The sequence below is a fragment of the Schistocerca nitens genome, chromosome 7 (genome assembly GCF_023898315.1).
Source record: "Schistocerca nitens isolate TAMUIC-IGC-003100 chromosome 7, iqSchNite1.1, whole genome shotgun sequence".
Classification (NCBI taxonomy): Eukaryota; Metazoa; Arthropoda; class Insecta; order Orthoptera; family Acrididae; genus Schistocerca; species Schistocerca nitens.
This window is the reverse complement of record NC_064620.1, coordinates 278,178,401-278,205,379: the sequence shown is the minus strand read 5'-3', so window position 1 is coordinate 278,205,379 and position 26,979 is coordinate 278,178,401. Positions and strand designations below refer to the sequence as shown.

Here is a 26,979-nt window from a genome sequence, read left to right as displayed (position 1 = left end):
ATCGCAACCAAATTTTTTGCGCCATATCATCACGCATTCCCAATCCTCTCACCATGCACAATATCCAGCTGCACAGGAGCATTCCATCCTCCTCCCCTGTCACACATCATCATCCCAGTCTGGAACAACTAAGCTGTGTCCTTCTCAAGGGCTTCAACTACATATGGTCGTGCCCAGAAATGAAGGTTATCCTACTCAAAATCTTCCCACCCCTCCACTGCCCACCAAACCTACACAGTATCCTGGACCATACTCATTCCATTCACACTATCAGCCTTTTGCCATATTGTTCATATCCCTGTGGAAGACCCAGGTGCAATACCTGCACAGTTTACCCATCCAGCACATCCTACTCCAGTGCTGTCACAGTCTTATTTTGTCCCATCAGAGAGAGGGCCATCTGTGAAAGCAACCATGTCATATAACAGTTCTGCTGAACCAACCAACTGCTCACATGAATGAATGGCCACCATCAAACTGTGACCAAGAGCAGAGCTGCCCACTCAGTGGAAAATCATGCTGGTGAGTACAGCAAGCTCGATTGCAATGGCTGCTTCACAACCCATGCCATCTGGATTCTGCGGCCCCCTCAGCAGCTTTTTTGAACTACGTTGTATGGGTGTCATCCTTGTAACACATTGTTTATTCCCATGGTGTGTGTGTGTGTTGTGTTGTGTGTGTGTGTGTGTGTGTGTGTGTGTGTACTATGATTTGGTGAGTTGTTACCTTCACTCCAGAATTAATTACATTGTGCAAGAACTTTCCATATCATATTTAATTTTTCCTCTGTTTCAACTGAAATTGTGAAACAGTAATGCACATTCTTTCACATTAAGTTCAAAAAGCATGACAGTAGCTATGTATCTTGCTTCTGCAGGCATTTGACATTACTTTTGCATTTGTGTGACATTCCTTTCAAATGACTTCATATTTCCTACTGAAGGGTTGTAAACATATTCTTTCTCTGTCTGCACACTGCTTTTTATTTGAATTTTTTTCGCTGGTTGACATATGGCCTTATCTGTTGGGTGTATTTTATGAAATACAAAATTGTGATTAAATGTGACATACTGTACATTTCACAGTAGTGGAAGCCTGGGAACAGAGACAGGAAAAAGGCAAGGCTACCAACAGAGAAAATTTAGCTAGCAATCTTCACATACTCATTTGCAGCTACAACTTCATTGCAATGAGATTAAATTTCACTCTTTTTATTCCTTCTACAACTCTGTCACTCACTGTTTCATTCAGGAAATGATTCTCATATTGTTTCAGGGAATGAATCTCAAAAACTCAGATTAATATTTCATAAAAAAACAGGCAGACATGCTCTGCTTGCTAAAATTAATCATGCCAATTTGTGCAAGATATTGCCCTTACTTGTGGTGCATGCAATGTGGCATATTACTTAGTGTTGTTGGTTGCCTGCAGTGCTGCAGATCACCAGTTAAAACCTGAGCACCAGCAATTATTTGTTATTTAGTATTTATCACTTCTGCAAGTTCCTGAATTATACTATGTTTGTAATGTTTGTATATTCAGGAATGTTTTATGTTTGTAGAAACACCAGCATTCCAGAATATTTTATGTTTGTACAAATAACTGTTCTCTCCATCCAAGGGATCATTTGTGCTGTGGCTGTAAATTGGTGTTAGTAATGAATGTGCTTTCAGTTTTAAGTGTTTTATTTCATTGACAACACTGTCTCTGTATCTTGTTCAGATGCCAGTACTTCAAAACATCTACAGCACTATGGCTACAATTAGGCAACATGTAAGCTGTTGCCTACATGGACAGGAAACGAAATAAAAGTCGTACATCATTGCTAAGAACTGTATATCCTGATCCAGAGAAAATAAGAGTGCCAATTTCCCAACTGTGCACCCCATTTGTGATATGAGAAGTTTTCACAGAATGCACGTGTGCTGCTGGTGATTTCATAAAGAACTTCTATACCAAGGCACATGGATTGCAAGAACTACTGCAGGGAGATGCCAAATTTTCCTGAACTCAGGAATCAGGCACTAACATATTCTTGAGTTCTAGCATCGTTCATGAGAATGCCAAGACATAACTTCACTGAAGCTAGTGGATTTGAGATGGGGCAGTTCTAGTAGCCAGTGACCTAACCACAGTGGTCACACTGATTCCCGTTAGATAATTGAAGTTTAATGTCTGCCGCTGGTAGGTGAGTGGTCAGCGCGACAGGATGTCAATCCTAAGGGCCCGGGTTCAATTCCTGGCTGGGTTGGAGATTTTCTCCGCTCAGGGACTGGGTGTTGTGTTGTCCTAATCATCATCGTTTCATCCCCATCAACGCGCAAGTCGCCAAAGTGGCGTCAAATCGAAAGACTTGCACCCAGCAAACGGTCTACCCGACAGGAGGCCCTAGTCACACGACATTAATTAATGTATTGAAGTTTAGTGCTGTTTGGTCCGGCTTGCAGTTGGATGGGTGACCTTCTGGGTCTGTCGAGCACCGTTGGTGAGCAGGGTGAACTTAGACCTTGTGAGACCAATTGAGGAGCTACTTGATTGAGAAGTAGTGGCTCTGGTCAAGAAAACTGACAGTGGCCGGAGGGCAATGTGCTGATCACATGCCCCTCCATATCCACATTCAGTGTCACCTATGGGCTGAGGATTACCTGGTGCTCGGTTGGTACTGCTGGGCCTTCAAGGCCTGTTTGGATGGAGTTTAAGTTTCACAGTTCTAGTTTAAATTCAGGTAGGTGCTGAGAATGTAATAGATTATGCCTCAAGATTATCTCCCAAGCCCGAGAAGAACTACTGTACAACTGAGAGAGTGCCGTGCAGTTATTTGGGCCATCAACAGATTCTGTCCATATTTTTTTGGCAAATCATTCATCACTGTGATGGTCCACCATTCTGTGCACAGGTTGAATAGCTTGAAGTCAGTTAGTCTGGTGAGGTGGACAATGAGCTTTAAGGAATACAATGTCAATGTGGTACGCCAGATGGATGCAAACACAAGGACAATGATTGTGTGTCAAAGAATCCTGTGGTGGAACGCAGCTATGTGTATGAGATCTCAGTCATTGCTACATTAAATGATATTATTGCTCAACAGAGGTAAGATCCAGCATTGTTGTGAATCATAGAAGCCTTGAAGAGTGAGGAATCAAACAAAGGAGGATTCCAGTTAATAAATGGAACATTGTATAGGAGGGACTATGATCCTATGGGGCAAAAATGGTAGCTTGTCATCTCAACTCATCTGCTGCCAGCAATCTTGAAGTATTTTTATGATGCTCCATTGTGTGCTCACCTGGAATTCATTGAACATCTAGACATAATCAGATGCAAGTATTACTGGGCAGGTCTCTACCAATGCGTTGGACTCTATGTCAGGGTGTTTACGACCCCTGACAACCGGGAGATGCGGGAAAAACCAGGGAATTTTTTCATACAGGAGAAAACCAGAAAAAAAAACCGGGAATTTTTTTGAATTCATTTTTCATTGTTTTTGTTCTCAGTATAATTTTTGTAATTTTGAATGGTAAGAACCAATACTCTAACAAAAGATATTACTGTATCCTGCTACTGCAGAATAATACTGCAGCAATAAAACATAATCGAGACAAAAAATGAAAATAAAACTTAAATTGCAAAGGAAATGCACCGTATACAACAACAAAATACAGTGCTCATACAAATGTCTGCCAACAGAAAAATGTGTCAAAGGCTTTAGGAAGACTATGCAATGCTTCGTAACAACAAGTTGCCTCCGATGAGCATGATGTCACAACTGTTAACATTAGATTTGTTTTAGCAGTTACGACTGGGATCCTGGGATCGTGCGCATGTGCGGTTGAGTAGTAGCTCCCGGGAAAAATTTTACTGGTGCGCCCAAGCTGCCAGATTCATGCATGCAGCAGCAGCCCTGGATCTAGTAGTGGGGGGGGGGGAGGTGGGGGCAAATTCATATTCTTGAGGAAAGAAACCTTGTTTCACAAAGCGCCTAGCAACCAGCGCATGTTGGTCTATCGATTATTCGTATGACTTTGAAACGTGTCCCTGTCGGTATTTGAACACTATTGAACACATTCTAAGTTGATTTCTGAATGAATCATAAATTGATTTGTGAATGCGTGCTTAGTGTATGTGATGTCTCTGCCAGTGGAATCCTCGTCACATCTAGAAATAAATTTTCCTGCAGACAAAAGAGGCTATACAAGCTGAGCAGAGTACATCCGAACGAAAGAAAGCCAACCACTGTCTTATTGTGTGGTTGATTGGGTTTGCGAATGATAAGCGTTATTATGATTACCAGTGATATCCATAGATACAGACTACCAGAGTGCGAATACATGACTAACAGGAATAACAGGTAAGAAAGATTACATATTATCTTCTCGATGTATCCAAGAAAATGAAAATTTGACAGAAAATTTTTGGCCAGATCACTATACTAGTAAGGGCCAGTTGTACAGTCCCCAGCTAGCAGCCACCTTAAGGTCTATTCTGGAAGTAGCGCGGAAAACGCGTTGTATGAACAGCTAACAATGCCTAACTGGAGAATAATAATAGGATAACTAAACTGGTGATACTGGCAGAGTTAGTGAAGTTAACCGGCGAATAAGCTTTGACATTGGCAGGAATAGGTAGATACAGAATTAGTGGTGACAGGACTGTTTGTTAGAATGAGGAAGGAGAGGAAACTTGCCTCTGTACTTCCGCCTTGACTGACATCTCTGCCCAAACTCTTTGCCTTTACAAATGTCTGCTTGTGTCTGTGTATGTGCGGATGGATATGTGTTTGTGTGCGTGAGTGTATACCTGTCCTTTTTTCCCCCAAGGTAAGTCTTTCCGCTCCCGGGATTGGAATGACTCCTTACCCTCTCCCTTAAAACCCACATCCTTTCGTCTTTCCCTCTCCTTCCCTCTTTCCTGATGAGGCAACAGTTTGTTGCGAAAGCTTGAATTTCGTGTGTATGTTTGTGTTTGTTTGTGTGTCTATCGACCTGCCAGCACTTTCGTTCGGTAAGTCACATCATCTGTGTTTTTAGATATATATTGTTTGCCTCTGTACTTCTGCCTCGACTGACATCTCTGCCCAAACTCTTTGCCTTTACAAATGTCTGCTTGTGTCTGTGTATGTGCGGATGGATATGTGTGTATGTGCGAGTACATACCTGTCCTTTTTTCCTCCTAAGGTAAGTCTTTCCGCTCCCGGGATTGGAATGACTCCTTACCCTCTCCCTTAAAACCCACATCCATTCGTCTTTCCCTCTCCTTCCCTCTTTCCTGATGAAGCAACCGTGGGTTGCAGAAGCTTGAATTTTGTGTGTGTGTTTGTGTCTCTATCAACATACCATCATTCAGCAGACCAGTGACAAGTGCTAGATCCAGGGTGCTGTAGTTGGCTCCAGTGAGAAATTCTGAAATAGCGGGTTGCTGTTTCTCCAGGAGAGATAGCAATGCCACTTGTTGTGGCATCTGCAGTGTGGTGTAGTGATTAGAATTCTGGTAGACTGTTATTCTGTGTGTTATCATTTCAAACCTGATCACCAGCAATTGTTTTTTATTTAGTATGTATCGCTTATGGAAGTTTTTTTTAAAAAAATATCTTGTGCTTGTAATGTTCATATATTCTGTAATATTCTGTGTTTGTATAAGTACCACCATTGTGGAATATTCGAAGTTTGTGTAAATAGCTTCACTCTACATCCATGAGAACATTTCTCTTCTGGCTCTTAAGTTCATGTTTCTAAATAAATGTGCTTTCAGTTGTAAGTGTTGTACTTTACTGATAACCCTACCTTCAGATTTGGATTTGATTGTGGTTTGTGATAATATTATGAGCATATTTCATTGATTAACTAGTATGTGTGTTTAATTCACTTAAAGTCATCATTATTGCATTTTAATAAATTTGAATTTTTTCCAGGCACAAACATTATTTCGGAAGCTTACAAGGCTGTCCAGGGAGTTGCGGGATAAAAACTGGGAGATTGTGGAGAATACTAGACAGAGAGTTGATGCATTTCGCCGAACTTTGCCTCTGTTGTCAGATCTCAAGAATCCAGCTATGAGAAAAAGACATTGGGATAGTGTCAAGAGAATAATGGGAGTGTAAGTTCTAGTGGCATATCTTTTCCAGTTAATGCTTCTTTTGCTGTAACTACACCATAACAATTAATGTCAGTATGCACATCATAGCTCAGACTTTTGCTTAACTAACTTGTAGAGGCTTCCATTATCATTTGTTGATGTATTGCCAGTTGACTTGTGTCTCAGGTGCTTCAGCTGACATTTGTTGTATGATTTTTCTGTGGCTAGGCTTGTCAAAAGATCGCACTCCACTGTGTCTGCTTCCAGCAATGAGAGATGAACCTTTGACAATGCCAGAAGCTTGTGCTGGTGAAATGTCAGAAAAATTATTATACAAACAGCAGCTAAAGACCATGAAACATGTTTCTCAACTGTCAGTATGTGATATTAATCACGTAGTGTTATTCTTAATGATCTGTCAGTGAAATGGATACAGACTGTGTTGCTGCTACTGTACTTGCCTAATCATATAGTGCAGTTGAGCCAAGTATGACAGCAAATTTTTGACAGCTCACAGTCCAGAACGCCTCAAAGAACATAAAATAATAAGTGTCATGAAGGAAAACAAAGTCTTTCTTTTAAAGACTGGTTCTAATAATTAATTTAGGTGGGTACATATAAAATTCCTCCATGGCAGTCAGTGCTTACATCTCCAGTAACTATACTGGCATTAGGAAGGTGGCCAGGAAGCATTGGTATTAAACAGTAGATGTATTGTCATCAGAATACAGAAGAGCAAATTTTGTTATGGATCACTATCTCACTAGTAAAACAACACTGAGTAGGCTGAAGGAGAGGTGATGTTATACAGAAAATGTAACTGAGAAGTTATACATTGCATATAACAAAAAAATCATAACATATGAAGAGGCAAAAACATCATCAATTATTAAAAACCAATTTTGTCAAGGATACAAAAAACCAACAAAATCTGGGTGATTAGTTATTTCATTTTTCAATAAGAATGATACCTACCTACCTAACTCAATTTTTAATTACAGTAATGTAGTGATGACATGAAATAAATAAAATCCTATCAATTCAAAACTCACATTTTGCAATGTACATTTACAAGTGGAGTTCATTTTCATATTTGCCTCTGTCATTATACTTACGAAGACTAGCCATTTAGATCTAAGTTTCCTCCAACATGGAGATGCATAGAATAAGCCAATATGCCATATCAAAAGTATCTAACAGTTACTCAGCCACAATGAATATATTTAATTCCTAATTTGATCTAGTATGTAGTGTAGTCTTGTTGGGAGTAAGTTTTTAATGCATTTGACCCCCCCACCCCTCTCCCCGCTTCCCCCATTTAGCTGAACTAACCAATCCAAGTATGAACTGCATTTTCCATATCGTAATGCAATGACATAAATGTGGATGGAATTCTTTATAGTACATTGTTAGTTATTCACCCACATTTATTATCTGAGACATTTTCAGTAGTGATTATTTTGGAGCAAATCATATTGATATGATCTGCCCAGGCCATGTGCCTATAAGGAATTTGTAATTTTCTTTCTCTTTTTGAGGTTCTCAAAATGTAAGACAGAGGTAATTTGACTATAATTTTCATTTTCCTGTATTTGCCATGTTGTTGTCTTGCTTATATATATTTACAAAACAAAAGTTAGCCTTTTTCATAATTAGAGAAACTATTGGTTCCAGTTTTATTGAGGCTATACTTTCATGTATTATTACATGATAGCTGGTGGTAAAAGCAACTACGAGATGTTAAAAAAGCACTGGAACTTTGTTCACAAAATTTTTCTACACTCACCTTTTACTTATTGTGCATGGTCTCCTTCGAAATATTCTCCTCCACAATTGTTACACTGCTCATCATGCCGTTTCCACTTCCAGAACCATTTGGTACACCTCTTGCTGTATTACTCAAAGTGCCATCTGTGAATGTTCTTTTATCTCATCTGTAATTGCCCTTCTCAAGGGACACCGCCTTAACGTAGCACTGACTGTGTTGGTGAGGAGGTTTGTGTGTTCTGGATCCAGAGGGATATGCCGGCAGTAGCTTAGCTACCAGAAGGGTCACCCAAGCCGTACAGGCCAAAGAGGAGGAGCCAGACAAAATGTGCCCCTCAATGGCTTATCACTCCCCCTTTCCTATCCCAAACATGTCCTCACCATGTCCTTTTCCTGTCATTTCCTGTTATATGTATAAGACCTCAATGGAAGTGACAGTGGAGAAAGAATCTTTCAGAATGGTGAAGCTGGCAGAAGACAAACCTTTTCTCTTTGGGTGCAAAAAGAGTACAATTAGTGACTGTACCCCAGACAGGAGGCTACAGGTAGTGTCTGACTCATAGTGAGCAGCTGATTTTAGGCTGGGCAGCCTACTGCCTATGTGGAAAGTAATGGGAAACTACCACATTACATCCCCAAGGAGTACATTGTATGTCCCTCCATGTGAAAGATTCTGGAGTTAAAACTTCCCCTCATTCTGATCTGCGGGAGGAGAACATGTTGAGAGTAGACATATTTGAAAGGAAGAAAGGGACAGTGAAGGGAGGAAAGATAAGGATTGGAACATGGAATGTGAGGACACTACTGCAAGCAGGAAAGCTAGAAAATGCAAAACAGGAGATGAAAAGGAACAGATTAGATGCCCTTGGTTTGTGTGAAATGAGATGGGGAGAGAATGGGGAGATAGAAAGTGGAGATTATAAGCTCTTTTACTTAGAGGAAATCAAGAGTGGTGAAAACGGAGTAGGAATATTGATAGGGCAAAAGCTGAAAAATAAGGTAATCAAGGTACAATATATTGATGGAAGACTGATGATGATATGACTGAAGGGTAGTTCAAAAGATTTGGTGTTAATGCAGGTATATATGCCAACCAGCCAGCATATAGATGAGGAAGTGGAAGAATATTATGAGAAAATACAAGAAATCAACGAAAGAAAATAGAAATGCCTGCAGTATTATCATGTGGGACTGGAAAGCAGTGGTGGGTGAAGGAAGAGATGAAGATACAGTAGGGAAATTTGGATTAGGAATAAGAAATGACAGAGGTGAATGACTAATTAGTTTCTGTAAGGAAAATTCATTAGCAGTGGGTAACACATTATTTGAACACCACAAAAGAAGACCTTACACATGGATATCAAATTTGAATAGGGAAAGATATCAGTTGGACTACATCTTGATACAAAAAAGGTTTAGGAACTGTTTGAAGAATGCCAAAGCTTATCCAGGAGCAGATATAAATTCAGACCACAATGTAGGTACAGTAGGAAAATTTGGATTAGGAGTAACAAATGAGAGAGGTGAATGACTAATTAGTTTCTGTAAGGAAAATTCATTGGCAGTGAGTAACACATTATTTGAACACCACAGAAGGAGACTTTACACATGGATATCAAATTTGAATAGGGAAAGATATCTGTTGGAGTACATCCTGATACAAAAAAGGTTTAGGAACTGTTTGAAGAATGCCAAAGGTTATCCAGGAGCAGATATAAATTCAGACCACAATGTAGTAGTGGGAGAAATACTAGTGAAGTTGAAAAAAGTTGGGAGAGATAAAGCAAAAGAAAGACTAAACATAGAAAGACTCAAAGAGGTAAAAAAGGCATCGGATTTGTAAAACAAATTTATGGAAAAATAGGAAAGAGGTAGTGTTGATGAAAGTGTTAATGACAAATGGATAAACATGAGGGAAGGACTCATGGACTCTGCCAAAGAAGTACTAGGAATTAAGAGTATCCCAAAGTACCAGGAAAGAATGGATAACAGAAAACATGTTGAAAAAGTGGAAAAATGTAGAAACTGAAGAAGGCAAAAAGAGGTACAGGAAACTGAATACTGAATTAAGAAGAGAAACTGAAGAAGCAAGGGAAAAATGGATGAAGCAGAAATGTGATAAAATAGAGAAAATGGAGAAGGAGGGAAAGTATGAAATGATGTATAGAGTGGCTAGTGAGATAGTTTTTGAATGTAAAAGAAAGAGGAATAACATGGAAAAGAAAGAGCGGATGGTACTCTAGCAGAAGAACCACAGGAGGTTTTGAATAGATAGCAAGAATATATTGAATGTCTATATAAGGGAGACGAAATACAAAGCGAAATTAAGGTTGAAGAGGAGCAAGATGTGCCGGAAGATGCTAAGGGATTCACCATCCGGAAGCAGAAGTAGAAAAGCCGCTGAAGGAGATGAAGAATAGGAAGGCATGTGGAATTGATGATTTGCCAGCAGAACTGTTGAAGGGTCTGGGAAACAAGGCAAGAAAAGAAATAGTCTACCTCTGTAATGAGATATACGACACAGGGGAATGACCTGAGGACTTCCTCGCAACGGTTATGATACCAGTAGAGAAAAAGAGAAACACTAAAAATGTGAAGAGCACCAGACCATCAGTCTAATTTCTCATGCAGCTAAAGTGTTGAATAGCTAAAGTGTTGAATGGCAAGCTGGATAGAGGGATTGCATAGGAGCAGTATGGATTTAGAAGAAAAGGAACAAGAGATGCTATTGACCTGTTAAGAAATAGAGGGGAAAGATAAATGGAAAAAGGTAGAGCAACCTTTGCTGGTTTTATAAATATAGAAAAGGCTTTTTACAGAGTTCAGTGGAACAAGCTGATGGATATTTTGAAGAGGAAAGGAGTAGATTGGAAAGAGAGGTGACTGGTACAGAATCTATATTTACACTAGAAAGTAAGGATAAGAATTGGAAAGGAAGCAGCATTGGACGAGGTGTTAGACAAGGTTGTTGCCTTTTCCCGCTGTTGTTTAACACATACCTTGAAGAGATTATTGCAAAAGCCTTAGATGTGAAAAGAGGAATATTTATTGTTGGAAAGAGAATAGAATCTATAAGATTTGCTGATGACATGGTATTAGTGGCAGAATGTGAGTGGACAGTGAGTAACATGCTGGAAGATCTGAATGAACCTTGTGTGGAATATGGGATGCAAATAGACATAGCAAAAACAAAGAGTATGGTCATCAGTACAAGACACAGACTGTCCAATATTAAAATAGGACACTCTACCATTAGCCAAGTAAGTGCATTTAAATATCTTGGAAACACAATAACTGAAGACTTGAGATGTCAGTGGGAGGTGAAAACTCGAATTGCCATAGCGAAGGAGGCATTCAACAGAAAGAGGAGAGACTTATGTGGCAAATTAGATAAAGGAAAAGGCTTGGCAAATGTTGTGTCTGGAATGTGGCACTATATGGGGCAGAAACATGGACACTGAGATGAGAGGATGAAAAAAGGTTAGAAGCATTTGAGATGTGGAGACTGAAGAGAATAAGCTGGATGGAAAGAGTGAGTAATGAAAGAGTACTGGAAAGGGTTGGTGAGACAAGATGTCTGCTGAAGGTTGTAAGAGAAAGGAAAAAGAACTGGTTGGTACATTCATTGAGAAGGGAGTGCTTGCTAGCAGATGCTTTGGAAGGATTAGTTTGTGGGAGAAGACTGAGAGGAAGAAGGAGATACAAGATGACAGATGACATAAAGGGAAGAGTAAACTATGCAGACCTGAAGAGGATGGCAGAAGACTGGACAGCCTGGAGAACTACCATGTGAAAACCTCTCCTTCAGCAGAATACTAATGATGATGATGATGATGGTAATTGCAAATCTTTATCCTTTCAACGGGGTTTTCCACTTTGGAAATAAAGAAAAAAATTGTCTGCAGGATCCAGGTCTGGAGAGTGCAGAGGATGAGGCAGCATAGTGATTTTGTTTCTTGTGCAATAGTCATGTGCCAACAGGGATGAATGTGCTGGTGCATTATCATGATACAAGAGCCGTGAATATCTTGCCACATTGCAGGCAATTTCCTTCTCACATTTTCTCACAGGCGTCACAACACATACAGATAGTACCATTGGTTAACAGTTTGTTCTTGTGGCATGAATTCATGGTGAACTAATCCTTCAAAGTCAAAGAAAACTATCAGCATAGATTTGACATTTTACCTAATATGATGAGCTTAATTTGGTCTTGGAGAACCTTTCCTGACCCATTGTGAAGATTGAACTTTGATCTCAACATCATAACAGTAGACCCACATCTCATCACCAGTAATGATTCTTTTAAGGAGCAGCTCATTCTCATTTGCCTGATCTGAAAGTTTTTCACAGATTGCAAGGTGAAGGTCTTTCTGGTTTTGACTCATGAGCCTTGGGACGAACTTGTTGGCAACACGATGCATTCCAAGGTCCTGTGTCAGGATTTCATAACATGAGCTGACTGAAATATCACATTATTCTACAATCTCTTGGACAATCAGTCTTTGATTGGTATCCACAATTTCATTAACACTTCTGATGTGAGTGTCGTAGATAGACATCATGAATGAGGGTCATCTTTAACTTCCATCCAGCCATTTGTAAACTGTGTGAACCATTCGTAACACCAAATATGGCTTAAGCACTCATCACCATAGACTTCCTGCACCATTTGGTGTTTTTCTGTAAAGGTTTTGTTGAGTTTCACTAAATAAATATATTTTCTTAATGCAGACACATTGCTTCTCTAACTCTGCCATCTCGAAATTCACAAACTGTGCAACACAATGTTCTACTCAATACAGCATTGAACAATAACTATCAGACATGCAACAATGAAATTTCTGGCAGTTACTCATTAAACACAGGCCTGAGCTGGCATGCCAACTGCATTTCACTCCAACAAATCATTAGTGCAAAATTACTAATGTTCCAGAATTTTTTGAACGAACCTCATAATTTATAAGGAATATGGTGAGAAGTTCTTCTGGTTCTGGTCCCGGGTGGAAAAAATACTTTACCAGCTGAGCTCACACCCTTGACTGATTTTGTGTGAAGTGGCCTAGGGGTCCTAGTTAACCATCTCAGGCTTTGTGTTCAGATTCTGTGTGCTTGTTTGCTAAACAAAGGAAGATGTAAAATTTCCTAGCCCCAAAATACCAATATTTTGTGATCAGGTAAGTCATAAGTGAGGGGTGACAAAATGTTATGTGAAGTTTCAAAAATTTTGACGAATTTTGAAGTGCTGGATTTCAATGAATAATTGTGGTAACACAACAAAAGTTAGCACAATGATTGAACAGTTTGCACTATGTACAATCTCTAGTTTTATGTCGTCTGATTGGCTCAAAGTCATTGCTAAATGTTATTACCAGAAAATTACTTCTGAGTTTAAGTATCTTCATCTCTTCACATTGTTGGTTTAAGAAGCATCTCCTAGCATGATGTCATTGTTCAGTAGCTTGTTTATAAAACATGTAGTTTTTTTATCACTGTTGGGTTTATGGTTAAGTGATATATGGGACTATTGAGGGATGGAAATAAAAAAAATGCTACAAAAATAAGTGGCTTTTAAACCCCAGTACCTCAAAAGAGATGCTTATTTTGGTTAACCACTATTTAAAAGCTTATTACTATTTGTGCAAGACATTACAGTTCCACAATTTCTATTTTTCCCATAGATCTACTATTATCCTGTGCAGTTTTCCCATGGAAATTACTGTTTCAGAGCATCATGTCCTATGATCACACCAAAGAGAATGATCTAGCCCTTAATTGTTCTGGATCATGGCCTTGAAGGATTACTTCCAAAACAATTTTGTAAGCACAAAGCCTTAATAAAACAAGTCTAATGAACTTTCAAATACACCCCCAACCTTATGGATCGCAGTGGAATGTTGTGTCTGAGGAGATTACAGAAATAAAATGGGGTGATATAACTGTCTTCCTTGGTGTAGTCTTAGATGAGTGTCTCTCTTGGGAGCATCACATTGATATATTATGCCAAAAATTAAAAAAAATACCCAGTGATGACAATGTCAGAAGTTCTGAATTATATGAAAATGAAATGATTTACTTTGATTTTCTGTGTCCATACATCACATATGGAACTGAAGTAAGGGGTGTGCAGCTGCCAGGCATATAAATAGGGCATTTATCCTTCAAAAAAGGCAGTGAGGATTATGTCAATTTCAGTTTAATGAGTCTTGCAAAGATATTTTCAAAGTTAACTATATAATAACATTGCTGTCAATATATGTTTATAGAAGTTCATAAAATTTTAAATTACAAACAGTCCAGTAGTCTAAATAGAGATGTGCACATTTACAATAACAAGTGAGACTGTGGTTATCATTTGGAAAGGCATAACACAAAAGGATCAGACAACATCCCCTTTTACATGGAGATCAGGTTTTATGACGAACTTCCAAATAAAGTATAAAGCTCAAGTGGAAGCTGGTTTGGAAAGCCATTGACGGAGTTTCTTAAAAGTAAATGTTTTTTAACATTGAGGAATTCATTTCAGAGGAGTAGAATACTTTCATTTGCATCAGTAGTATTTGTCAGTACCAATAACGAAGGTATGTCATGGTTTTGTATTGTTTGTGATAGTTCTTGTAAAGCTATGACAGGAAGTGTAAAGTATCTCCACAATCCAAAACAAATACTATATTTTTTGTGAAGCATAAAAGCTAAATAAATATTTGTTGGAAACAGTAATAAATACATGCACAAATTCAATATGTTTTGAATAAAAAATGAAACAAGAAGGTTAATCTGTAATGTTCAATTTATTTGTTTCTCTTGCATATGAAAACAGTAATCCACTTCTAAAATTTTAATCAAATTTTATTTGTGTAGGGAACTTTTCATGTTATTTCTATAAGGATTTGATGGAATCAGCAAATGATGAAGAACTGCCAAAGAATGCTTTTGAAAATTTTAATGATTCAGGTTGCCATTTTCTTGACCTGCAATTCCGAAAAATGTTGCATGTTGTTGTAGACTTATTTCCTGAATACAGTGATCAGCTTTTGAATCTCTGCAAAGGTCACATGTTGTCCATTATCAAATAAGGATCATTACATTAAAATAAAGGTACTCTAATGAATCATCTACAAAAATTTCATTGATCTTTTTTCACACTTGAATACATTTTCCTTGTGAAAGTTGGTTTAAAAAAGTTGGAGAAATACATAATAATCCTCTTGTTTCAGTTTTCATTCAAGATGTACTCAATTTATACATGAATTTGTTACTGCTTTCCAATAAACAGTGTCAGTTTAGAACCTGATTGTCAGAAATAATGATTTCCATGTGAAACTCTACTGAAGAATTCTATGCCTTCAGCGAAAATATCAATTTTGAAATTTGGTATTTCATAGAAATAAGAATGATATTTCAAATTGTGATTGCATATTGCTGTTGTGTTCTAGTTTTTGTCATGTTAACTGAATCATCTGTTGGTTCTTGGTAGAACAACATTAAAATAAATGAAAAACACTAGTTTGCTTTTGTTCTACAGTATTACTTTTATTGTGTTAACCTGTTTTCAGCTTGCAAGGCCATCTTCAGATGTTTACTGAGTATTGTCACCAAACAAGTCACAATGTTCTTAAACAACATTGGAAAAGAAGTTACATGTCTAGATTGAAGCAGAAACATACAGTAAGTAACATCTTTGATAGTGTGGTGGTAACACAATGAAAAAGTAAAAAATTGAACAGTAAATAAATAAAAATTGAGTAGACAGGAAAAAACTTCACCTCTAAATAGGAACACCCCTGTGAGTTTGACGCTTCCGATCATGAAGTTCGTCAAAGTGTTAGTGATCTTATTCATCATGTATTTTTGCGGCAGAACAGGAAATTATCTGTGATTAGGAATGTGAGTGCACCTCTAACCTCAACATGTAATTAACCTGTCGAACTTGGTTCTCTCGCCAAATAACAAAAAGTTGTTGAGAAAGGTTTTACGTATGCTCCTCCCCACCCTCCATCGGAAAAACAAATGGATGTTATGAAAGTACATACTGAATGGGTTCTCATGAAAGACACTACTCCAAAATATTTAGTTACCAATTCACTAAAGAAAGAAACCAGATTCGAGTGTAACATCCCGTGGGCTATTGACTTTCACACCCTCAAGTCCTTAAAACAGAAATTACAACAGCAAGATATCATGCCACAAAATCTGATAAAGACAACAGTATTGTACATTTGAACAAACATAGTTATGTGGATAAAGTTAATGGTTTCCTGAATACCACATGCTTCTAAGTCTTTCCTAAAGACCCTACTAAATTGTTCAGAGAGGATTTTAAATATGCAATCTGTTCATTTGATATTCTCTGATTTTGAAGCAAAACAGTTAACTAATATGAACCCAGTGCCTCCTAAAATGTATGGGCTTCCTAAACTGCATAAACAAGATGTTCCTATTCATCCAGTTGTATCATCATTCATTGCTCCATCTTACAAACTAGCTAGGAAACTGGATGCCTTAATTAAGAACAATACTACATTCAAATCAAAGCATGGTATTTCAAACTCTGTGGACCTAGTAAATAAGATAAAATGTGTATCTATCTCACATAGTGTCTAACGTTTCCGACTTAAAGTATGTGTGTGAATCTGAGTTATTTCAGTTTATTCCCCTCAACCACCTTCCACTTCTTTTCGAGATGACTTACTTGAAATTTGCAGTCACTCTTCTTTACTGGATAGCCGGCTGCTGGAAACTGTCTTGATTTATTCTTCATCGAATAAAACTAGGTACAGGAATTTTTAGACTCTTTCTACTTATGAAATAAGTAGACTTACAAACTTTGCTTTTTGTCAATTAACGATGTATTTGACTGCCATACACAATAAAACTCTCACTTTCAACATAAATATATAACTTCTAGTAAGTCCCTTGTACAGTCAAACATCAGAAACAAATCAAATTACAGTTAAAAGAAAGTTGGCTTTGATACCATAACTTTTCTTAACATAAATCAGAAAATAAGTCTTGCCTATAGCAAGGTTACATCAAGAGTTTTCAGGAGTTCTTTTTCAACTATCTTTGTTTTAATAACAATAGTCAATGACCCAATAAGCACAGAGCTGCATATAAACTCCATGGTTCTTCCTTACACACCTGCTAGAACACACTATGGATTGCCCGACAGGTACTTGTTGCTGCCTTTCATCTGCTGTGTCTACTTTCTTCCCGTGACTGATTTTAAACCTGCACATACAAACATGATGCGCAGTAGGTAGGATTCTACTATCCCACGCTCATATCCAGAAAATCGTGTGTTCGAGACAGTAGAAGGCTGAGGGGTTCTAGAGTTTGGGATTGACTGGGACAGGGGGAAGAATTCTTTGGTGTGACGTCACGTGTGCTGCACTGCTGTTGAAATAGCTCGTTAATATTTTATAAATTTTAGACTTCATTTACTTATTTTAAAGTTTATTTGTTTTAATATTTGCCGTAAAAGTAACTTATTAGTGGATTTTCATTAATCTCAGTCTTTCTTCCTGTGTTATTGACTCAAGTGGTCTGTTATTTGTGAGTCTGCTTTCGTCGTTCGTCTAAGCCTCGCGCCTCAGTAGTGTGTTTACATTTTGCGGTCTGCACTGCAGCTGTAGTGGTTATAAGCTAAGTACTGACAAACTTATTTGTGCTCTGTAATACAGTTATTAAATTTAATAGATTTCAGCGGTGTTGCGTACCATTTGTGGCGAAATAACGACTTAATAAACTTTTGTAATCGTTCGCTCGCTGTGTTTTATAGAGTTTTCAGTGTGCTGAAGTCATCAGTAATTTTCATGCTTTAGTTTTCAACTGACGTTTATTATTCTTTCTAGTGAAATATTTCAGTAAAATTTTCATATAGTGTTTTAACTTTGCTTAGTGTTACAGTGGTAGTTTTAATTTTTTGGTTGTAGCTAATAATTTTGTGAAGTTTTGCTGGTATTGGTATCGGCTGTCTTGTAGTAGTATTAATACAAGTAGCTGCTTTCTTAGTAGGCAGAGAATTTCGAGACCATTATTGTTAGTTATTAAATAGTTCTACTGGTGTAACTGAACTTTGGTAACGTAGACGTATAGTTTTTTTTCAGTAACTGTAAAATTTACCATGAGTGAAAAGTGTGGGCTCTGTCATAGGTTAGTGAGTAGTGGATTACGGTGTGGGATTTGTTCAAAATATTTTCATTGGGGGGAATGTAGTGGGGAAGCCAGTGGTCATTTTAGGGAGATCCTCTCCTGGGAATGTAGAATCTGTAGTAGAAACAAGTTAATAGAGGAGCAGGAGTGTAAGATCTGTGCCCTTCAGGTGCAGTTACAGTGCGCAAAGGAGGAACTAGATAGGTTGAGGAGGGTGAAGGGTGTTGGGGAATGGGAACTGGCAGTTGGCAAGAAGGTAGCTAGGAAGAGGAGGTACTCAGACAGTTTTACTTTGCATACATGCAATAGATATGACCAACTGTCAGAGTTGAGTGGAGAGGAGCCTCGTGTAGCCATAGATGTAGGTAACTTGCAACAGTCCTCAGCAATTAGGAGGCCTAGGTTAGTTGCAAAGTCTAGCAGAAAGAAGGTTCTGCTGCTAGGTAGTTCCACGGTAGAGGTGTGGGCCAGCAGTTGCAGGAAGTGTTGGGGAGTGAGTACCAGGTCACCAGCATTGTGAAGCCTAGTGCAGGGTTGGCTCAGGTGACTGAAAGCATAGGGGAGTTATGTAAGAATTTTACAAAAGAGGATCAGGTAGTGTTAGTGGGTGGAGCAGGGAACAGTCTCGATAGGGATGGGGAATATGATGTCAGTGGTGACTTGGTTAAGATAGCTACTCAAACTGGTGGTACTAATGTGCATTTCGTGCAACTGTTTCAGTGTCATGATCGGCCTCACCTTAATGCGGCTGTTAGGCGCGTTAATGTGGGGCTGGGGAGGGCACTGATGGCGGAGGGCATGGATCACATCTCAGTGGTGCCAGTTGGGTCTATCAGTAGATGGGGTTTACTAGGCATGGACTGCACCTCAATAGGTATGGGAAGGGGAGGCTGGCTAAGCTTATAGGTGACAGTGTAGTGGGTGGTGGTGGTGGTGGTGGTGGTAGTGGTATCACTCATGGAAAAATTCCTATAGTAGTTGGTGTTAGAGCTGCACCTTTTTTAGACTGAAGTCAGCTGATAGGTATACCTGCTTAAAGGAAGTGCCTCTAACTAAGGGCTCACCTCCAGAGGATGTAATGTTTCCAAGTAGAGAAGGAATTAGAATATTTCATCAAAATATAAGAGGTATTAGAGATAAAGTTAGTGAACTGCTAATAGATGTTAATTCTGAAATTATTGGTATATCAGAGCACCACTTAAATAATTTGATAATTCAGAGGCTTCCTTTACCAGGCTACAGATTAGCTGGTTGTTTCTCAAGGAGTTCCTTGCAGGGTGGGGGAGTGGCCCTGTACATAAAAAACAGTATTTCATTTGAGTCCATAGACGTATCACGACACTGCACTGAACAGATATTTGAAAGTTGTGCAGCATTAGTTGAATTTAGTGAAACTAAACTTCTAATTGCTGTTGTTTATAGGCCCCCTAACTCCGACTTCAGAGCGTTTTTGCTTAAGCTAGAGAGGGTTCTTGATTCACTTCGTAGGAAGTACCAGAAAGTAGTTCTATGTGGTGACTTCAATATTAATTTTATACATGATTGTGCAAGAAAAAGGATGTTGGTAGATCTCCTAAATTCATATGATCTGATGCAAACTGTGTTTTTTCCAACTAGGGTGCAGGGGAACAGTAGCACAGTCATAGACAATATTTCTATTCATTCTTCATTACTAGATGGGCATTCTGTTAGTAAAAGTGTGAATGGCCTTTCAGACCATGATGCACAAATTTTAACACTAAAAGGTTTTTGTACTCTAACCAATGTCATATTTAATTACAAACTACGTAGGAAAGTTAATCCAACAGCAATAGAGAGTTTTTCAAAACTTGTCAAGGAACAAGAGTGGCAAGATGTTTATAGTGCCGATAATATAGATGATAAATACAATGCTTTCCATAACACATTTCTCATGCTCTTTGAGAGTTGCTTTCCATTAGAACATTCTAAACGGGGTAGTAGCAGTAATGGACAGCCCGGTTGGCTGACTAGTGGGATAAGGATATCATGTAGAACAAAGCGGGAATTATATCAAAATGTTAGAAGTAGTCACAATCAAGCTACAGTAGCCCATTACAAACAGTATTGTAAGGTGCTTAAAAATGTTATTAGCAAGGCAAAAATATGTGGTATGCAAATAGAATAGCTAATTCACAGGATAAAATTAAAGCCATATGGCCAGTTGTGAAGGAGGTGTTTGGTCAGCAGCACAAGGTTGACGATATAAAGTCAGTTTGCAGTAATAATATTTCTGTTGCTGATAAATCAGATATATGTACCTATTTAACAACCATTTACTGAGCATTGCTGGTGAATTAAATAAAAATTTAGTATCTATAGGAAATCATATAAATTTCTTAGCAAATACCTTTCCGAGATTGACGTCTGAAATACTCCTCTGTGATACAGACAAGAGGGAGATTGAGACAATAATCAAATCACTGAAGACTAAGGACTCTCATGGTTATGATGGAGTGTCTAGTAGAATATTAAAATACTGTGCTGCACATGTTAGCCCTGTATTTAGCCATATTTGTAATTTTTCCTTTAGGAATGGCCAGTTTCCTGAGCGATTAAAGTACTCAGTAGTAAAGCCGCTTTATAAAAAGGGAGAAAGGGATGATGTAGATAATTTTAGACCTATTTCTATGCCATCAGTGTTTGCAAAAGTTATCGAAAAGGCTGTGTATGTAAGGTTAATTGATCATTTTATATCACACGATTTGCTATCAAATGTACAGTTTGGCTTTAGAAGTCGTTTGACAACTGAAAATGCTATATTCTCTTTTCTCTGTGAGGTACTGGATGGGCTAAACAAAAAGTTTCGAACGCTTGGCGTATTTTTTGATTTAACAAAGGCATTTGACTGTGTTGATCACACAATATTGCTCGAGAAGTTGGACCATTATGGAATAAGGGGAGTAGCTCACAATTGGTTCACCTCTTACTTTAGCAACAGGCAGCAAAAGGTCATTATTCACAATGTTGATAACGGCTGTGATGTGGGATCTGAGTGGGGTACTGTCAAGTGGGGGGATGCCCCAGGGATCAGTGTTGGGGCCGCTCCTGTTCCTTATTTATATAAATGATATGCCCTCTAGTATTATGGGTAACTCTAAAATATTTCTGTTTGCTGATGACACTAGCTTGGTAGTAAAGGATGTTGTGTGCAACATTGACTTGGTTTCAAGTAGAGCAGTACATGACCTCAGTTCATGGCTTGTAGAAAATAAACTAACGTTAAATCACAGTAAGACTCAGTTTGTACAGTTCCTAACACACAATTCAACAAAACCTGACATTTTAATCTCACAGAACGGGCGTATGATTAGTGAAACTGAACAGTTCAAATTCCTAGGTGTTCAGATAGATAGTAAGCTGTCGTGGAAAGCCCACGTTCAGGATCTTGTTGAAAGGCTTAATACTGCCATTTTCACTATTCGAACGGTATCAAAAGTGAGTGATATTTCGACACGTAAATTAGTCTACTTTGCTTATTTTCATTCACTTATGTCGTATGGTGTTATGTTTTGGGGTAACTCTTCCCATTCTAGAAGGATATTTTTGGCTCAGAAACGGGCGGTTCAGGCAATAAGTGGTGTGAGTTCATGAACCTCTTGTCGACCTCTTTTCACGAGTCTGGGTATTTTGACATTGGCCTCTCAATATGTATATTCCTTATTGTCGTTTCTTGTTACCAATATTAGTTTATTTCCAACAATAAGCAGCTTTCACTCGGTTAATACTCGGCAGAAATCAAACCACCATTTGGATCGGACTTCCTTAACTCTTGTGCAAAAAGGTGTGCAGTATACTGCTGCATCCATTTTCAATAAGCTGCCACTTGAATTAAAAAATCTTAGCAGTAATCCACGCGCTTTCAAATCGAAACTGAAGAGTTTCCTCATGGGTCACTCCTTCTATTCTGTCGAGGAGTTCCTTGAAAAATTAAGATGATTCTCATTGTACTGCTGATAGCGTTTGCTTAAACTTATGGACTTATTTTCTTTGAGGTTCATGAACATTTATTTTTATCTGTTATTACTTTTTATGTTGTACGTTCATGTACTGACATGTTCCATGACCTTGGAGATTTGCTCCTCAATTTGGTCCTACGGATCTTGACATTTAAATAAATAAATAAATAAATAAAAATTTACACAGAAATTCTCGAATGACTACAAATGATAAATTAGTATTTTTTTATGTTTGCAGTTTGTTTTCCAACATACCAGTAGTCGATTGCATTGATATTATGACAGAGCTGACGCTCAAGGCCAATGTCAATCCTGTGAAATTGAATGACTTGAGACTGGCCACTCAGACATACTTGGCACAGAACTATTTCCTGTTCCAAGGGACTCTTCATAAACAATTAGATGGCTTAGCTGTGGGTTCCCCTCTTAGTTTGCTGTTGGCTGAAATATTTATGAGCCATTTTGAACAATTTTTTTTGAAAACAGAACCTTTGGGTGCAAATTTCAAATACTGGTTTAGGTATGTGGATGATGTCCTGTGTATCTGGTCTGGTACTACAAGACAACTCAACACATTTTTGAAAAACTTAAATAGTTGACGTAAAAATAACAGTGAAGATTGGCAGCAAATCCATAAACTTCTTAGATTTCACCACTGACACACACACATTATTTCAAAATTTGTAGAAAAACTACAACTACAGACACAGTAATACCTTCTTGCTCACAACACCCCATAGCTCACAAACATGCAGCTTTCCACTCAATGGTACACCATCTCATATCTGTCCCCATGTCCAGAGATGATTTTAAAGCAGAGTTAGATACAATAAAAATTTATTGCCACAGTCAGTGGCTACAGTCCAGTCCTTATTGACCAAGTCTTGCATAGGAAACAAAAATGGAAAATTACACCCCTCCTCTTCGCCCCATCTGCTTCCCCATCCGCTGTCTGCAAGAAATGGTGTACATTACCATATCTAGGAGAGGTATCACAGATTGTAGCCAAAACAGTGAAAGCCTGCAAGTGTAGGCTTTCCTACTATGTTAAGAACACAACAGCCCAGTGTATTTTCAATAGCAAAGATAAGATCCAGTTATTAGTCAACAGTGGGATATAAAAAATTATCTATTCTGATTGTGAAAAGTTTTTCATTGGTCAGTCAGGCAGAGACATATCAACTAGGCTGGCTGAACATGAACGCAGCTGGAGATTGCAGAATTCTAACTACACATTTGCTGAGCATGTACTGAGTGAAGGTTACAACTACCAGACAATGTCCCATGTCCTTTTCTTAGCAAACAAAGGCCATAAACTCAACTTGCTGGAAGCCCAGGAAATTAACAAACATTTACCGTAGCTCACAGTCCAGATCTAATCCTAAATGACCAGACCAGCTCAATACTTCCCCTCTCCGAAACTTCATATAATTATCTCTGTTTTTCATTACTTCCCACACTGTCTGTTCCTAAGTATTCCCATTTTCCTATATTCATTAAGCTCTTTTATTTTATTGAAGTTGTCTGTGTAATCCATCTGGACTGTAGTTTCAATTGTTAAGGCTTTCTTTTACCTGGTACTTGTATTACTTCCCATGTTTAATACCTCATGTAGTTGTCTCATCAAATACTGTTTTTATTCTACTTGGTTCATTTATTTAATGCAAACTCTTATGTAGTCACAGTTTTGAGTATAATTTTAATGGTTCTCCTGCTTGTGCCTTTTGTATTTGTGTATTTGTAATGACAGTTTTTTTTTTTTTTTTTGTGCGCGCGGTGGGGAGAGACTGGAATTGTGGCAAAAATACAACATTGAAAGATTATTTGATTAAACAGAGAATTTGAAAAGTTTGTTGTAATACTTGTCTTCCAAAGACATCAAGAACGTGTGATCATGGGGATATCTTATTGATCACTCTGGCTTCCACCACTCAAAGATAACTTTGAGACAAATACATATATTTACTGTTAGAACATTTTCCAAACATTACTAGTAATTAGTTGTGCAGTTTAGTTTAGTTCATTGCTTATACATATCTTAGTTCGGTGTAATGTGCTATCTGCCGCTGCTGCTGAAGTCGTCGTCCCAGTCCATTTCATCTGCTAACTGGACCTAGTTACATGAAATAATCCAGGTGCCAAGTTGTTTTATAGTGGTTTATTAATAACAAGCTGCACCACTTCTTCTTGGTGGGAGCCCCCTCCACATAACAGACTGCATAGTCACAAAACCGTACTACAACAATTACATTATTATAATGACATGCGACACAGTGGTCACGTCCGTGAGCTGTCCCCAACTGAGCTTTTCTGAGCCTTCTGCTCCCCTTATTTATATGTTCTTAACAATGAAGCTAACAAAACTATAGCACAAATTTATAAAATTAACAATTATAAGTTCAAGTTATTATGAATAACTATACACAAAACCTTTCATACTTTATGCCCAAACTGGCGTATACAATATAAAAGATTTTTACATAAGATATACATCACATTATACAATATAGTGAAAAATAACAATGCCAACCTAATTTTTATTAATTATTGCTTAATTAGTGAATGCAAAATAATGCTAGCATATATTGGGCAAACATGACATACAAGTAAATAAATGAAATCATAAATTTTATGAAATTTAATGTATTACACAAAATCACTTATTAGATACAGTTGGAATTATGAAAATTTCAGTGAGTTGCCTCTTGAAAGAGTATTTCATTAGGGTATCAAAAAAGCCATTTTTACCTTTTAAAATGCCACCACAATCTCAAAGACTGCATTTACTGTTTGTTCCCTCACACTCCTCCATTTATTCATTTATGTTTATCTTATTGATATTATCCATCTTTCGATTTGCAGCTCCTTGTATTAGCCGTGTTTGCAGTTAAAATTGTTGGATGTGAGGTCCGCCAGTTATCCAAACGGTGCTTTTCATCACTGGTGGACCTCACATCCAACAATCTTATTGATATTGCTTAAGTACCTTATACATTCTGTAGTTACATAGATAATTCTTTCTTCTATTAATTGGTGATTACCTCCTGAAGCTGCCTTGTCAAGTACTAATTTTATTTTATTTTATTAGTTTTGTTTATTAATAGAAACTGTTATGTAGGCAAGCTGTTCCTATTTTGTGATAAAGTTTTTTTCCTGTTTACTCCATTTTTATTTATTTACTGTTCAATTTTTTACTTTTCCATTGCATTACCACCACACTGTCGAAGATGTTACTTACTGCATGTTTCTGCTTCAATCTAGATGTATAACTTCTCTTCCAAAGTTGTTTACAAACATTGTAACTTCTTTGCTGACAATGCTCAGTAAATATCTGAAGATGGCCTTGTAAGCCAAAAACCTGTTAACATTATAAAAGTAATACTTCAGAACAAAAGCAAACTGGCGCTTTTCATTTATTATTCTAATTTTTGATTATTATATTTTATTGCCTCCAAATTTGTTGAATGTTATGTAACCTTAAACATTTTTGAAAGTAATGTATAAAGTGCATGTTTGACTATGAGCTGCTTTTATTTTAAATTCAAATATTGACCAGTTCAAGTCATGGACCATCTTCATGGATAAGGGTTAAGACGGTTTAAGCCACAACATTACGTGTGTCGTTACTTAAATAATGTGTCGAGTATGTCATGAATATCAGTATACAACATTATATAAGTAATGACAAATGTAATGTCATGGCTTAAACCATTTTAACCTTTATCGCTGAAGGTGGTCCATGACTGCAAAGAATCACAATCAGAGTTCAGTGTTCTCTGCTGCATACTGAAATTCTTCATTGATCAATTATATTAATTTCCATTTTTAGATTGCATGTTTACCTTTCTGCTGAATTAAAAGGAAAAGATAATAGCATACATGGAGCAGGGATGATGAGTGTTATAGTCAAATACCGTATGTTATCATAGCAATCATTAAATCACCATTGAATAGCACTGAACTTCTATATGCGATTCAAAAATATCACATTAAAATTTGCTGTTTTAAAGTTGTCTGCATATGCCTCAATAATTCACCAACCTTTTGTTGTGCAGCCCATAAATGACTCTCCAGGGTTCAGTCAAACTACTCTCCAGGCTCCAGTGTATAATAAAATTTAAAATGTAGTCTTCCAGTAAAATTAATTTCTGTGTCCTCTATGAAATTCAGTGTTTTCAAATTCAGTGCAGCTCTTTCTTTAGGTTTCAATCTCCAGAAAAAATTTATTTATGTTATATTGGATATATAGTGGACTTGATGTGTGGAGTGTAAAGGCATGCTGCGGGAAACAGCATTACACACACACACACACACACACACACACACACACATGCACGCTAGAACACACATCACACCACGCCACACAACCACCCAAATGCACACTCCCATGACCATGGTGAGACTGCTTATTGATACTAAATTATTGAATGGGGAGGTAGTAGAGAAGGATGTAAAGAGAAGGAAGCAGGATGGAGACAGGTCTTTTGACAGATGAATCTGTGCTCATGGAACAAGCTGAAAAGAGTACAGAGTGTAGAGCACAAAGAGGTATAGGAAGAGAGAGAGGAGCAGTGGGGGAAGAATGAGAGGAAGGTGGAGATGAAGTGGATTAAAGAATGAGGAGAGAGAATGGAGAGGAGTAGAAAGGGGGAGAGAGAGGGGGTTTGGTGGGGGGAGAGGGGAAAGAGACATAAAGGGGTGAGAGAGGTAGAGAGAGAGAAAGAGACAGAGAATGCCTGCGTGTCGAAGGGAGGGGAGGGAGGGTGAATGATGGGAGAAGGCATTACATGATTTGGGCAGGGAAGAGAGAAGGTTAGGGGAGGTTTGAACCTGGGGGATTATGAGAATGCAGGATGTGCTAGAGAGACAGTTCCCTTCTGAATAGTTCAGAGAAGTTTTTGCTGAAAGGGAATATCCAGATGCCTTGTGTTGTGAAGCAGCTTCTGAAGTCATTTTTGTTATGGTGTGCAGCATATTTGCAACTGGATGGTCAAGTTTGTGGTTTGCT

The 26,979-nt window shown here is 37.9% G+C and overlaps 1 protein-coding gene across 1 annotated transcript in view; it reads left to right on the top strand.

Moving 5' to 3' along the window:
* The window catches only part of LOC126195572 (dynein axonemal heavy chain 2), a 957,657-nt gene that overhangs the window by 223,865 nt on the left and 706,813 nt on the right, over positions 1–26,979 (top strand). The window contains 1 exon segment of the mRNA XM_049934198.1: positions 5,909–6,093. Within this exon segment, the coding sequence (XP_049790155.1) occupies positions 5,909–6,093 (185 nt within the window).